The sequence below is a fragment of the Microtus ochrogaster genome, assembly GCF_000317375.1.
Source record: "Microtus ochrogaster isolate Prairie Vole_2 chromosome 14 unlocalized genomic scaffold, MicOch1.0 chr14_random_3, whole genome shotgun sequence".
NCBI lineage: Eukaryota > Metazoa > Chordata > Mammalia > Rodentia > Cricetidae > Microtus > Microtus ochrogaster.
The window spans coordinates 13,424,782-13,438,539 of record NW_004949098.1 but is presented as its reverse complement, the minus strand read 5'-3'; the positions used below and the strand labels follow the sequence as shown (position 1 = coordinate 13,438,539).

The window sequence follows — 13,758 nt, the reverse complement described above, 5'->3', positions numbered from 1 at the left end:
GGTGGGGGGCGGTGGCGGGGAGGAGGCGGAAATCCTCAATAAATAAATAAATTAAAAAAAAAACCATCATTTTTACAACCCACCTTAAGCCCTGGGTATATAAACATTTTCTGTGTAGATTTACACTCGGAAAAGGAAGGATGAGGATGTGACTTTTTAGGTCCCCACAGCTCAGCAGTTCATCCAGGTGCTGGGCCCGGCACTCACCTCTTGGACATGCTTCTGCGTGGGGCTGAGGAGTCCGTGCTATCCAGGCTGGCCACGGTAGCTCTAGTCTTCAGTCTTCTTTTATGCGAGTTTCTCCTGTGAAACAGCAGGGTTGGACCCAATCACCTGGTCCTCTGGCTGGATGTACTGCTACAAAAGTCTGGGATTCCAGCATGTCTTCATCCTTTTGTGTGGATTTTAGTTTGGGTCAAACTAAGGATCCTCCTTTTTTCTTAAGCCTAAAGGTATTAGAAAAGGTTCAGATTTTTCAAGTCTGTATACATAATGCTATATGGAAATATTGAGACTGATTGATTTTTTTCAGCTCATCTGGAATTTTCGTAATGACATTTTTGCAAAGATACCATTTGTTATTCATGGAATTCCCCCAAAATAGGGCTCCAATTATATAAATCCTAAAATCACTCCCTGAAATAAATACTGTTGGAACTTTCATGTTTCTAAAATACTCGTTTCAGAATTTAGTGATCTAACTGATGCTCATTACTTAAGTACTTCTTATGCTCTTTAAATTACCTTTTAAAAATTATAAATATGGTGGTGCTTGCCTTTAGTCCCAGTGTTAGGGAGGCAGAGGCAGGCAATCTCTGAGTTTAAGGCCAGCCTACAAAGCAAGTTCTAGAATAGCCAGGGCTAGTACACAGAGAAACCCTGTCTCAAAACAAACAAACAAACAAACAAACAAAAACCAGAAAGAGATCTTGTTCGGGGCATAGTGACACACACCTTAATCCCAGTATCTATGAGGCAGGGGCAGGTGGATCTCTGTGAGTTCAAAACCAGCTTTATCTACATGAGCAAGTTCTAGACCAGCCAGGGCTGTATAGAGGTGTGCATGTATGTTGCTTCCTTGATTTGTTTTATATCTGTGTTTTCAGCTGAGGTATATCTGTTCTGCCTTGGGGTGTCGCCGATGGGATAGCGATGATATGGAAGAAGAGGAAGACATCTTACTTCTGCAACGCACACAGAAGACCGTGCGAGCTGTTGGGCCGCGCAGTGGCAGTGAGAAGTGGGTATCAGAATATCAGTAATGGCATTATTTAGAAGTTTGGTAGCTGGGCATGGTAGCACACACCTTTAATCCCAACAGAGGCAGGTAGATCTCTGAGTTCCAGCTATGCAGGGAAACCCTGAGGGATGTCTGGAAGGAAGACTTCTTTAAAGTCAAGATTTCTCACAGACTTTCCTTTGTAGAGTTTCTGTGAAGTATTTGTTAACCTAAAAGGACAAAGTACTTTTAAGAGAAATAAATGCCTTCCTGTGTTAATCCCAAAGATGGGAGGAGAAAGACCACCAACCCAAATCATCGTGGCACAATTAATTAAAGCAAGCAGTTAAATAAAGCAAGCTTTTTTATTTGTATATACAGACTGTCTCCTCCTAAAGTTGAGTTCAAGAAGTCTGCATTGGACTTAAGAAAGACAAGATTTTTATAGCTCAGGGGTAAGGGGGTTTCCAAATGGGGGATTTGGTGTACAAAATAGGTGGGGTTACAGGAGCAGAACATAAACATAACAAGTTAGTCATAATGACCTCCTGAAACAAAGACATAACTGCAAAGTGGTAATAACAAGGTAGCCATAACAACAGGTCATCATAACAAGGTAGTCATAACAACTTTGAAACAAAGGTAGGGTTGCAAGATGCATATAAAAATGTTAGAAACAAAGACATGGTTGCCATTTCCTGGAAGAGGCATTACAGAACCATTTATAGTTGAGGTTACAGGTAGGGGATAGCCCAATCCTTGAGAAACAGATTTAATCATAAACAGGAATGAACCTAGTTTGTTTTTACTATAAGATGGCTTTTGAACCTAAGATGGAGGCAGGCTAGTTTTATTGCTTATGTTGACATATGATATCAAGCAGCTTCACATTGTGTGCTTCAAGGTGTGGTACCCCGGAGTGCCATGTATTTTGGCTTGGTCTTAGGTCAGTGACACTTGTCATAGTAAAATGACTGAGATAAATTTCATGGCAGGAAGCTCTTAAGACAAAGTTAATGTGTACTATTTGAGTGTCTAGTGGGTAGTTTCATAGTTTATCTCGTTAGCCCTATTTTATTTTACTTATCTTCATTTTTGTAATGCTGAGAATCAAACCCAGCTCTTTGCACATGCTAGGCAATGTTCCATCCCTGAGCTGCAGTCCCAGCTCCTAGTTTTAGAAGAATCATTTACTCTGCTTTCTTTAAAACTACTAGCTGTTCATTTGATGTCATACTTTTTTTTCCAAATAATGAACCCCTTATGTAGTTTCTCCACTTAAATATATGATTCAATTGTTATCTATGCTGATCCTCTGTCATGCCCAGACCTTTTCAGCCTGATACACTAAGGTCTGAGCGTATGTATAGTAAAAAACAAAACAAAAAAACAATCATTTTAGATCCCATATTGATCTGTGAAGCTGAACCAGACTTGCAGATTTTGTCATCTGATGAAATAGAATTCAGGTGTCTGTCCTGAAACGTGTTTTTTCAAGCCTGATTTAAGAATGCATTTCTTCTTTCTGTTTTTATGGCCTGTGACTAGAGCTTTGCATTTACGTGCTGTTCTTTATCCTGCTGAGACTGTTAAGTCTGAGAGCTCAGTGGGAGCTCGGCCACCCGGGAGCAGAAGGTGCAGCTTAGCAGATTTGTGAGTTACCAGAACTGGAAGATGTGGGGTTCTAAACTCTGGATTCCTTAAGAGTGTGTCTTCTAAGCTCCACGTTCCTTAAACATGAACATATATGTATGTGTACTTATGCATATATGTATACATATGTGTGTATGCATTACTAAATTTCAGAATTCTTGTTTAGACCATTTTCTTTCTAAGTGACATGCTAGTTAAGTCAATAGTTAAGTAGCTTTCCTATTTCATAACTGCAGAGGAAACATTGTTGCTTTATGGATAAGAATATGGACACCTAGGACAGACTGAATGATCCACCATATCTTGGTTAATAGAGATCTGACAGTAGAGTTTAGGTGACTGAAAAAGTTGAAGTTGTTCAGCAAGGTTATCTTTCCATTAGAATCTAAAATTGATGCATGTACCTTGCCCTTTATATTGGTTTGTTGGTTTTATTGCACTTGAAGGAAATGTGCTCAGGTGATTAAGAAATTAAGTCAGGCTGCATGCTACTGAAAAAGTTGAAGTTGTTCAGCAAGGTTATCTTTCCATTAGAATCTAAAATTGATGCATGTACCTTGCCCTTTATATTGGTTTGTTGGTTTTATTGCACTTGAAGGAAATGTGCTCAAGTGATTAAGAAATTAAGTCAGGCTGCATGCTACTTCATTTTAAGTTCATTTTGTTGTGCTCGATGAGATATGTTAATTTTTGAGAGAACATCTGGCCTTAGGTGGTTCCAGTCCACAACCTCAGAATGGTTGTTTACAAAGGATCAGCCGTGGTTCTTTTATGCCCTCTTGTGGTGGAAATCAGCATTGCGTGCCTTTTCAGAAAGTTATGGTGACTTTTTCTCTCATCACAAAATTGTTCTGTTTTCTTCTTCATTCTAAAAACAGTGCGTATTATTTGGTCCCTTTGTTTAAATATAAGATTCTAAAACACACCTTTGTAAATTTAAGGTGGAATTTCAGTGTTGGCCACTTTGAACTTCGGTATATTCCAGACATGGAAACTAGAGCCGGATTTATTGAGAGCACCTTTAAACCTGGTGGAAACAAAGAAGACGCTAAAATTATTTCAGATGTGGAAGAACAGGAAGGTTCCATGCTGGACACGGTGATAAAGGTCTCCGTTGCTGATTGGAAGGTCATTGCATTTAATAAGAAGGGAGGCCACCTGGAATGGGAGTATCAGGTATTGAGACCCCGGACTCGGTGACTGTGACCCCCAGTCCCTGTTTGATCAAACGCTTTGTTAAGGGAGGTAACTTTGGATCCTCAACTCTTCTCTGCTTTAAAAGTGTGACTTTAAGAGACATTTTGTGGAGCTGGCGAGGTGGTTCAATGAGTAATTACTTGCTGTACAAGCGTGAGAACCTGTTCACATCCCTAGCACCAGCGTGAAAAGCCAGGCCAGTGGATCCAGGTCAACAACCAGCTCTGGGAAGGCAGAAAAGGGGCAGATGGATGGAGCTCACTGGAGCTCGCTGGCCGGCCATCCTAGCCTAAATAGTTAGTTTTGGGAGTTGGTGAGAGACTCTGTATCAAAGTAAGATGGGGGAACTGAGAAGTAGAGGCTCAGTGGATAATAGCGCTTGCTGCTCTTGCAGAGGACACACGTGAGATTTCTAGCACCCATGTGGCTACTCACAACTGCCTATAACTCCATTTGCAGTAGATTCAACACTTCTGGCCCAAATCCAACCACAGATCCCAGGCGTGCATGTGGTGCACAAACATTCATGCACGCACAACACCCATATTCATAAAATAAGAATAAATAAATAAAAGCGACTAAAGAAGACAGCCAGCATCAACATCTAGTTTCCACATGCATGTGCATACTCACTTCACACATACAGAAAGAAATAATAAATAAGTAACTAACATTTAAAGTTGGAACCTCTTACATACCGCTTAAGTTACTGAATGTTTTCCCCTCTTGTCTAGTTCTGCACTCCGATCGCGTCTGCCTGGTTGGTCAGGGATGGCAAAGTCATCCCCATCAGTCTGTTTGATGACACAAGTTACACGACTAACGAAGAAGTTTTGGGAGATGACGAAGACATTGTAGAGGCTGCTCGAGGAGCCACAGAGAACAGCGTGTACTTAGGTGGGTAGATGTGGCTGGTGGACGGTCCACTGAGCCTTCCCTAACATCTCTGCCTTGGTTTGTACTCCTGCAGTCTTTGCAGCTGTCCAGTCTGCAGTTAATTAGTACAGTGTATTCCGAGACTAATGTTAGAAATGCGTGGAAATGCTCTACTATTAGACACAAAATCCTCCCCTCGCATCTGTATAGGTTTGCTGTCCCCTTCCAGGCTGTAGTTTGCTTATTTCATGGCATCTTTATAGCTTTCCTGAGAAACAGAAGCAAAGTTCTTTGCTTCTGGACTCCTGAGCTTGTCATATAAATACATTTTGAAGTTTTTTGCATATGTTTGGACTAGTTTGAGTTTTAAGTTGTCACAAAATCATATAAACTATATGCCACCCATACCTCAACCCAGTCTCCATGAAAAACTGTAACCTGAATGTCTTTGGCAACATGAATAAGTCAAATATATATTTAAATAATATATTCATGTAAGTAAAGAATGCCCTCCTTTTTGTAAAATAAAATAACATACATGTGTTGCAATAGCAATTGGCCAATCTGCTAGTCATGGCCCAGGAATTACAGCTGTTTGCATAAACTTCCCTTACAGAGACAGTCATTTCATCTCTTTGAAACACAGGGAGTTTTGTTTGTTTGGTTTGTTTTAATATTTTGGTTGGAATGGTTTTCTGTTATTGAAAAGGTCTGTTTATTTAGTGAGCAACATTATAGAGGCCTTATGGTAGCCATATATTTGTAAAACAGTGTAGTCGAACTTCAAATGGCCAGCTCCCAAATAATGACACAGGACTTCTTATTAACTATGAAAGCTTGGTCTTAGCTTAGGCTTGTTCCCAACTAGCTTTTGAAACTTAAATTAACCCATTTATATTATTATATGTTCTGGCATGTGGTTTATTACCTCTCCTCTATATTGTGCATCCCATTTCCTCTGTGTCTGGCTGGCGAATCTCTTACACCTCATATTTCTCCCAGACTTCCCCTCTCTTCTGGAAGTTCCATCTATCCTCTCCCTCCTGACTGTTGGCCATTCAGCTCTTTATTAAACCAATCAAAAGGTGCCCTGGCAAGGGCATCTTCCCAGCATACAGAAAGATCATCCACAACCTAAAAGTGTAGAGGCCGTATGTATCTTGGTTTTTGTTGAGTCATATGTAAACGCTTTGAACATCTTTCTTCTCTGGAAAGAACTGTGTAGTAGGCAAAGAAGTAAGTAGAATTCATCTAAGTGCCGTAAGTCAAAGTGAACTTTTAAGAACACCGTCTCATGGCTGATGTGTTTTTGTGGTTGACCCAGGGATGTACAGAGGCCAGCTTTACCTGCAGTCGTCCGTCAGAGTCTCAGAAAAGTTCCCTACAAGCCCAAAGGCCTTGGAGTCTGTCAATAGCGAAAATGCAATTATTCCTCTACCGACGATCAAATGGAAGCCCTTAATCCGTAAGTCACCTAGAAACTTTACAAATAACACTAAAGTGTCTAGGTAAGCCATGTGTGGTAGCACACACCTGCAGCCTCCCAGCATTTGGAAGGTGGAAGCAGGAGGTTCAGAGGAGTTCAGGGTCCCATTTAGCTGCCAAGTGAGTCTGAGGTCAGTCTGGGTTACAAGAGACCCTATCTCAAGAAAAGAACAAGCACACCTTTAATCCAAGCACTTGAGGGGCAGGAGCAGTTCAAGCTCTGAGTTTGAGGCCAGCCTGGTCTGCATAGTGAGTTCCAGCCTATCAGGGCTACACAGTAAGACCCCTGTCTCCAAAACAAACAATAATAGCTTTTAAAAAGAGGAAGAAAGAAAGAAAGAAAGAAAGAAAGAAAGAAAGAAAGAAAGAAAGAAAGAAAGAAAGAAAGAAAGAAAGAAAAGTATATACCAGGTGGTGGTGGTGCAGAGGTAGGCAGATCTCTGAGGTTTGAGACCAGCCTAGTTTACAGAGCAAATCTGAGGACAGCCAGGGCTACGCCTTAAGACCCTGTCGCAATAAAAAAAAAAAAGAATAAGTGAAAAAGTTGCATGATTATCACATTTTTTTGTGAAGAATAAATTAATTGAAGTACCGGGATAATCCTTTAGTTATTTTTCTACACCTTTTGTTTGTTTTTTATTGTAAATGTTGTATTTGAACTACTTTTTAAAAAACTTTTAGTTTAATTTTATTATGGGAAGTGCATGCCCTGGGCACGTGAGTCAGTCAAAGGACAGCTGTGGAGTAATTCGCTCCTTCCACTTTCATATGGATTCCAAGATCAGACTCAAGTTTGAGGCTTCTATTGCAAATGCCTTTACCCAGTTAACTGCCCTGCTGATTAAGTGATTTTGTTTGTATGACTTTCTGCATCTGTTGTTTTGAAATATGACCTGCGTTGCCAAGGTTCATCTCCATCTCCTGAGCTTGCACTGCAGGTGTGGGCCATCTTCCTAGTCTTGTGCTCTGTGTAGGACTGTTTGATTCTCAGCAGCAAGGGTGTTGGGCTCTTTGACCTGCGTTCTTGAACTGAGCTGTAGGTGAACATCAGCTAAGTGAGCAAATGAGCCTAGCCTTCCACTAAAGTCACGTAATTAATTATTTGCATTCCTTTTAGATTCTCCTTCCAGGACTCCCGTCTTGGTCGGGTCTGATGAATTTGACAAATGCCTAAGTAATGATAAGTTTTCCCATGAGGAATACAGTAATGGTGCACTTTCAATCCTCCAGTATCCATATGGTAAGTGTCATTACTCCTAAGTGGAAATTACACAATCGTCTCATTCAGTTACTTGAAATTAATTAATAGAATTCAGATGAAGGTAAGCTGATTGACACATAGAAGAATAAAAAAATAAATTTGGGAGGCAGTGAGCAGTACAAGCTTCACAGCTAGACTGTAAGGGTTTCAGGACAGTCAGGGCTACACAGAGAAACCCTGCCTTGAAAAAAAAGGTGGGTAGGACTATTATACTTGTCTTAACAGGAAAACCCTTTTGATTGCTTTCTCAGACAATGGTTACTATCTGCCATATTACAAGAGAGAGAGGAATAAACGGAGCACACAGATCACAGTCAGATTCCTGGAGAGCCCACACTATGGCAAGAGCATCCGCAAGAAGGACCCCGTCCTCCTCCTGCACTGGTGGAAGGAAATATTTGGAACGATATTGCTTTGCATCGTAGCTACAACCTTTATCGTGCGCAGGCTTTTCCATCCTCAGCCCCACAGGGTAAGATGCTCTTTCAACCCGATGTGCTTCAAAGTATCTGCTCTATTGAAAGCTCACGGTAGGAGAGGTTGATGTGTTCTGATTTTACCACAGGTCACTTATGCTTATATCGTCGTCCATCACTTAGCCAAGAAGGTAACATTCTGGGAAATGTGTCACCAGGCAATTTTATCACTGTGTACTTCCACTCTAAATGGCCAAGACTGCTGCATGCTAGACATTATAACACAGCCTGTAACTGCAAGGCTGCAGTCTTACGCAGTATGTGCTTACAACAGTGTTAAGTGTCAGGGTATCTGAAATAGATAAAGCCCAATAATAAAGAATACTAGCCACAGTTGGTTTTTAACTCTATTCTATGTTACAGGAGGGCTGGAGTGGTGGTTCCGTGGTTAGGAGCACTTGCTGCTCTTATGTGCCCACATCAGACAGCTCTTAACTGCCTGTAACTCCAACGACAGGGGATCTGACAGCCTCTTCTGTTCTCCATATTCTGACATAGTCATGCACACACATACACACATATAAAAATAAGGTATCTTTCAGTTATTATAATAATATGTGTAGAGCACACTATTGTTCGTGTGCTGTGGAGGCCTGAATGGCTGTGGTGCAAGGCATGGCTGCACCCCATGTCTGCTTCCTTGTCTGCACTTGGTCCCCTGGCCTTTGCACTCTGTCTTTTATTCCTGCTGCTAACAAAGCTGACCTTGACCAGAGCTCTAGAGGATCCTTTGTTGACACAGTGGACATTTTTCCTGTCCCCCAGCTGAGCCTCTGTGATGACACTGTTGGATGCTTCTCTTTGACTGTTTTTGTCTGACTTCCTGACCCAGGCCCTCCCAGTCTTCGTGGAAGTTACTGCATCCTTCAGGACTTCACCCTTCTCTGCTCCTCCCAGCCCCACCCTGCACCTCAAGGCTCCACAGAGTCTTCTCACGTGTTCTCTTCTTCTTAGCGCCAAGCATCTTAGAGACCCCCCAATCCCACCCACCTCCCTCTATTTTTGTTTTTTATTTTTATAGAAAGGGGCTTACCCTGTAGCCCATGTTAACCAGAACTGACAGCAGTCAACTGCATCAACTTCCTGGTTTGCTCCCAGATCCAAATCATTTCTCTGGAGCAACTGTCTAGTTAGAACTATACAATTAGCTCAGATGAGCCATAGCTCCCACTGTGCTCATCCATCCCATCCCATCCCCAGCCTGTCTCGCTGGCTTTTTCTGTCTCAGACCACAGTGTTCTTACCTGCTCTCTGTTCTCTCCTGCACCAGTCACCAGTTCTGTCAAGGTCTTCTTCCTAAATATTTTCAGTTTTCATTTCCTCGGTACAGATAACCATCACTTGCTCATCTTCTGATCGCTGAAGTATCCTCTAACTGAGCTCATGCCTCTTGTCCACTTCCTGTCTACAAGCCAGTCTCCATCCCCACTCCATTTTAACTCACTTCCTAACATTAAAACTCTAATAACTGACTTCACGTTTTTGATAGAATAAGTTCGTCCTTCAAAAACGCAAGGGTTCCCTGTGAGTCGTGCCCTACCTGCTCTGTACTCAACTTTCCCCACACCTGGGTCCTTAGATTCCCGAGTTAGGGTCTCTGCTTATGTCAGAAACACCTTCAGGCTGGAGAGATGGCTCAGAAGTTAAGGGCACTCACTGGCTGCTCTTCCAGAGGTCCTGAGTTCACTTGCCAGCAACCAGCCACATGGTGGCTCACAACCATCTGTAACGTGATCTGATTACCTCTTTCTGGCATGCAGGCGTACATGCAGACATAATACATTTACATAATTAATAATAAATAAACCCTCTTCCCCTTGCTAATACATTTAATAGGGACTGTCTTGTTTCTCTCTGCTTACAGATGATGTTCTGGAACAAGTTAGTCACTTGTCCAGCTCTCCAGTCCCTTACATAACACCTAGCAAGACAAGTATTAGTTATAGAATAGATGATTACCTCTGCTAATATTTAATATTCTCTAGAAAGTCCTTCTGAGGTTGGTAAAGAGACATTGCCAAGTTGAATTACCTGTAGTCAGAATATTTTTAAAAGCATTTACAAGGGGTGGAGAGATGGCTCAGATGTTAAGATCACTTCTCTTGAAGAGGACCCAGGTTCAGTTCCCAGTACCCACAGCACATCTCACAGCCATCTGTAATTGTATTCTAGGGGATCTGACATGTTCTTCTGGCCATGGTAGGCACTTACACACATATATACGTAGGGTGCATACACATACATGAAGGCATACACATAAAATAAAATATTTTTAAAAGAGTAAAGAACAAAAATCCATTTACTGACAATAGGGCTGGCAATGGGAATTAAGCCTATTGAGATACAGTAAAGGGAATCGCTCTTCTTGTGTGTATGCTTTTTATTTTCCCAGTGCTGTTTTTCAATGTTATCTCTTGAACTAAGATGATCAGCTGACTTCTGTTCAGCTTTGTACTAACAGTAAGTAACTGCTTTCTACTTTCTCAGCAAAGGAAGGAGTCTGAAACTCAGTGTCAGACTGAAAATAAAGAGGACTCTGCGAGTGCTGATGGCAGTGACAGTCGCTGGAACAATGTTAAACACTCAGGCTACGTGTCCCGGTAAGTGTCTTGGGAATGATGCATACAAACAGTCTCTGGTGTGTTCAGCTGTGAGTTCAAATCCCAGTTTTGTCATCCTCCAGCTCAGATGTTAGCAAAATGAGACTTAGTTATGTCTTACATCACGTATGAGATGTCACTCTTTTTAGAAGCTAGGAAGATGGTACCATTGGTCCTGAAACTGTTGAGGACTTTTGCATTTGAGGAGGCGGATTTGTACTGAGGTCTTTGACTCGCTATTTTTGGGAATTCAGATGATCGCTCTTCCTTCTCTGTGAAGGTAATTGGCCCAGGGAGGGTTGGCATCGATTATGTCTCCTCCTTAGCTGTTCTCTGAACAGCTGAGGCAACTATTAAATTAACATGTGTGTGCAAGTCATAGCTTACTTCATAAGAACAACTCCTCAGAACAGCTGAGCCACCATCTGTGGGATGCATTAATCTTCACAGTAACTCAACAGACATCTGAGAGACCTTTGATTTGCCAGCCAGTGTCCAGATTCTAGAAAGACAAAAAGAAACAAAAATGTTTTGCCCACATTTATGGTCCCCATGATGCAGTCGTGCTGAGACACATGAGCTTCATTGTTACTGCAAAAGAAAGTATTCTGTACACTATGTGGACAGTGCAATGGAACAGTTAAATAGCCAAGATCAGAACGAAGAAGGGTGAGGTTTCATTAAATGCAAAGAAGCAGCCATCCAGGAGAGCGCATGGTAGTAACAAGCAACCTGAGCCTGAGAGGGCACGATGCACAGCATAGGCCGGACCCCGTCTTCTGTGTTCTCATTACAGTACGCAGAATACACAGCTTAGAAATTATGACATTAATTCCAGCGTGGGGAACACAACTCAAATGTGAACTGGTTTTAGAGTGAGAAATATAATCATGAGACACACTTTCCCCTCTAAAACTGACAAGAGATTGAAGAGAGCCAGTCATGGTAGCTCATGGCAGTAATTCAAACAGGGAGGCCAGAGCAGGAGGACTGTCATGAGGCGCCACAGGGAGGCTGCAGGTGACAGTGACACGCACAGGTGACTGACAGTGGGGAACTGTGCTGCCCTGGACACTGTGGTGGGTGTACTGACGGGTGAGGCCACCCTACCAGAGTCAACTTTGGTACCTACTCAGAGTTCCAGCTAACAGTGTACTTAAATGTAATAAGATTAACTTTCCTAAGAGAAAATTTAAAAGCAATGAAATAGCGTGAAAGAGCATCTTTAACAGACTCAGAAATGCTGAAGAAAACAAAAGCTTAGAGAATGGAGAAGGTGGTAGTGTGATCGCTGATGGAAAGTTCTGTATCGAACAGATCCCTGGTACAGTCACTGTAAGGACAAGTGATGGCCAACTAAGCAAGGCATTTATTACTTATGCATGTGGAATTTATAAGTATGTATGCATGTTTGCTTATTTATGCACACAGGTGAACTTAGAATACTGCTAGTAAAATTCAAGCTGTGCTTTTTGTGAAATACATTCTGAGAGTTTACAGAGTTCTCGCATTTATGTATGATGATACAATGTTGAAGTGTTTCTGTTTCATACTGAAATATTATAACATTTAAGACTACTTCAAACTTTTAAAATTTTGTATGTATTTCTTTAAAGATATCTAACAGATTTTGAGCCAATTCAGTGCTTGGGTCGTGGTGGCTTTGGAGTTGTCTTTGAAGCTAAAAACAAAGTAGATGATTGCAATTACGCTATCAAGAGGATCCGTCTCCCCAATAGGTAATGGACGATACATTTAGTAAATTGGAGCTCATCTCATAGGCAAAATGTCTTCCTTACGCTCCATAGTTACAATGTATCTTCTTCTTCCAGCTTTGTGGTTCTGAATGCTGCCAAGTCGCAGTGGTCTTAAAGCTGTGAGCTGTAGATTCTGTAGATTGTTTTAAAGTCTGGTCTTTAGACTGAGAGAGATGACTTGGAGGTTAACACACTTGCTGCACAAGCATGAAGACAGAGTTCAGATCCCACCACCCAAATAAAGAGCTGGGCATCCTGCACACACCTGCAACACCAGTGCCGAATGGGATGGACACAGGAGGGTTGTGAGGCTTCCTGGTTTCTAACCTAGGTTTAAGAAAGAAGAAGAAAAGAAAAGAAAAAAAAAAGCAAGCTCGAGGTTCAGAAAGACCCTGCCTTAACAGGAATATGATGGAGAGTGGGAACGATAAGGGAGGTGCCCAGCGCCTTCCTCTTACCGCCATCACACAACATACGTACACAGACATATATGTGAATTCTTAAGATTTCCCCACAGGCAAGTGTAAGAACTGTAGTCGCAGCATTTCAGAATATTTTTGCTATAATGTATTAGTTGGCTTTTCACTAATGTAACAAGAGACCAGATAATTCACCTTAGAGCTGCTTGTTTGGGATCGTTCTTCCCGAGGTATCAGTTGATGATGAGTTGGCCTGTGGCAAGGGAGAAAACATGTGGTGGAGAAAACAGCTTACAGTTCACCTCATGACTAGGGAGAAAGGAGGAGACTCGAACTCAGCAGATTCCCTTCAAGGGCTCCAGGGATGTTCCGTATCCAAACTACAGCTTGTGGCTTACCACTATTAAAACAAGAGCTGTCTTGGACCTGGCGGTGCATGCCTATAATCCCAGTACTCAGGAGGCTGAGGAGGAGGGTCCTGTTTCCCACTGCTGTAACAAATGTCTGGCGAGGCAGCTTAAGAAGGGAGGGTTTGTTTTGCCTCAGTCAGGGAGCACGGGGAGATGGATGCTGCTGCTGCACTCGGGGAGCACGGGGAGATGAACACTGCTGCACTCGGGGAGCACGGGGAGATGGACGCTGTTGCAGTCGGAGAGCACGGGGAGATGGACGCTGCTGCAGTCGGGGAGCACGGGGAGCTGAACACTGCTGCAGTCAGGGAGCACGGGGAGATGAACACTGCTGCAGTCAGGGAGCACGGGGAGATGAACACTGCTGCAGTCAGGGAGCACGGGGAGATGAACACTGCTGCAGTC

At 42.3% G+C, this 13,758-nt stretch overlaps 1 protein-coding gene across 3 annotated transcripts in view; it reads left to right on the top strand.

The window, feature by feature from the left end:
* Positions 1 to 13,758, top strand: part of Eif2ak3 (eukaryotic translation initiation factor 2 alpha kinase 3) — a 72,387-nt gene that overhangs the window by 29,813 nt on the left and 28,816 nt on the right. For 2 of the 3 annotated variants that reach the window (XM_005364776.2, XM_026787981.1), the window contains exons 4-11: positions 1,107 to 1,240; positions 3,814 to 4,048; positions 4,804 to 4,966; positions 6,270 to 6,410; positions 7,548 to 7,670; positions 7,943 to 8,163; positions 10,655 to 10,767; positions 12,384 to 12,506. In XM_005364776.2, the coding sequence (XP_005364833.1) occupies positions 1,107 to 1,240; positions 3,814 to 4,048; positions 4,804 to 4,966; positions 6,270 to 6,410; positions 7,548 to 7,670; positions 7,943 to 8,163; positions 10,655 to 10,767; positions 12,384 to 12,506 (1,253 nt within the window). Of the gene's footprint in view, positions 1 to 1,106; positions 1,241 to 3,813; positions 4,049 to 4,803; positions 4,967 to 6,269; positions 6,411 to 7,547; positions 7,671 to 7,942; positions 8,164 to 10,654; positions 10,768 to 12,383; positions 12,507 to 13,758 lie in introns of those variants that run through there. The other variant, XM_026787982.1, reaches the window with a different exon arrangement.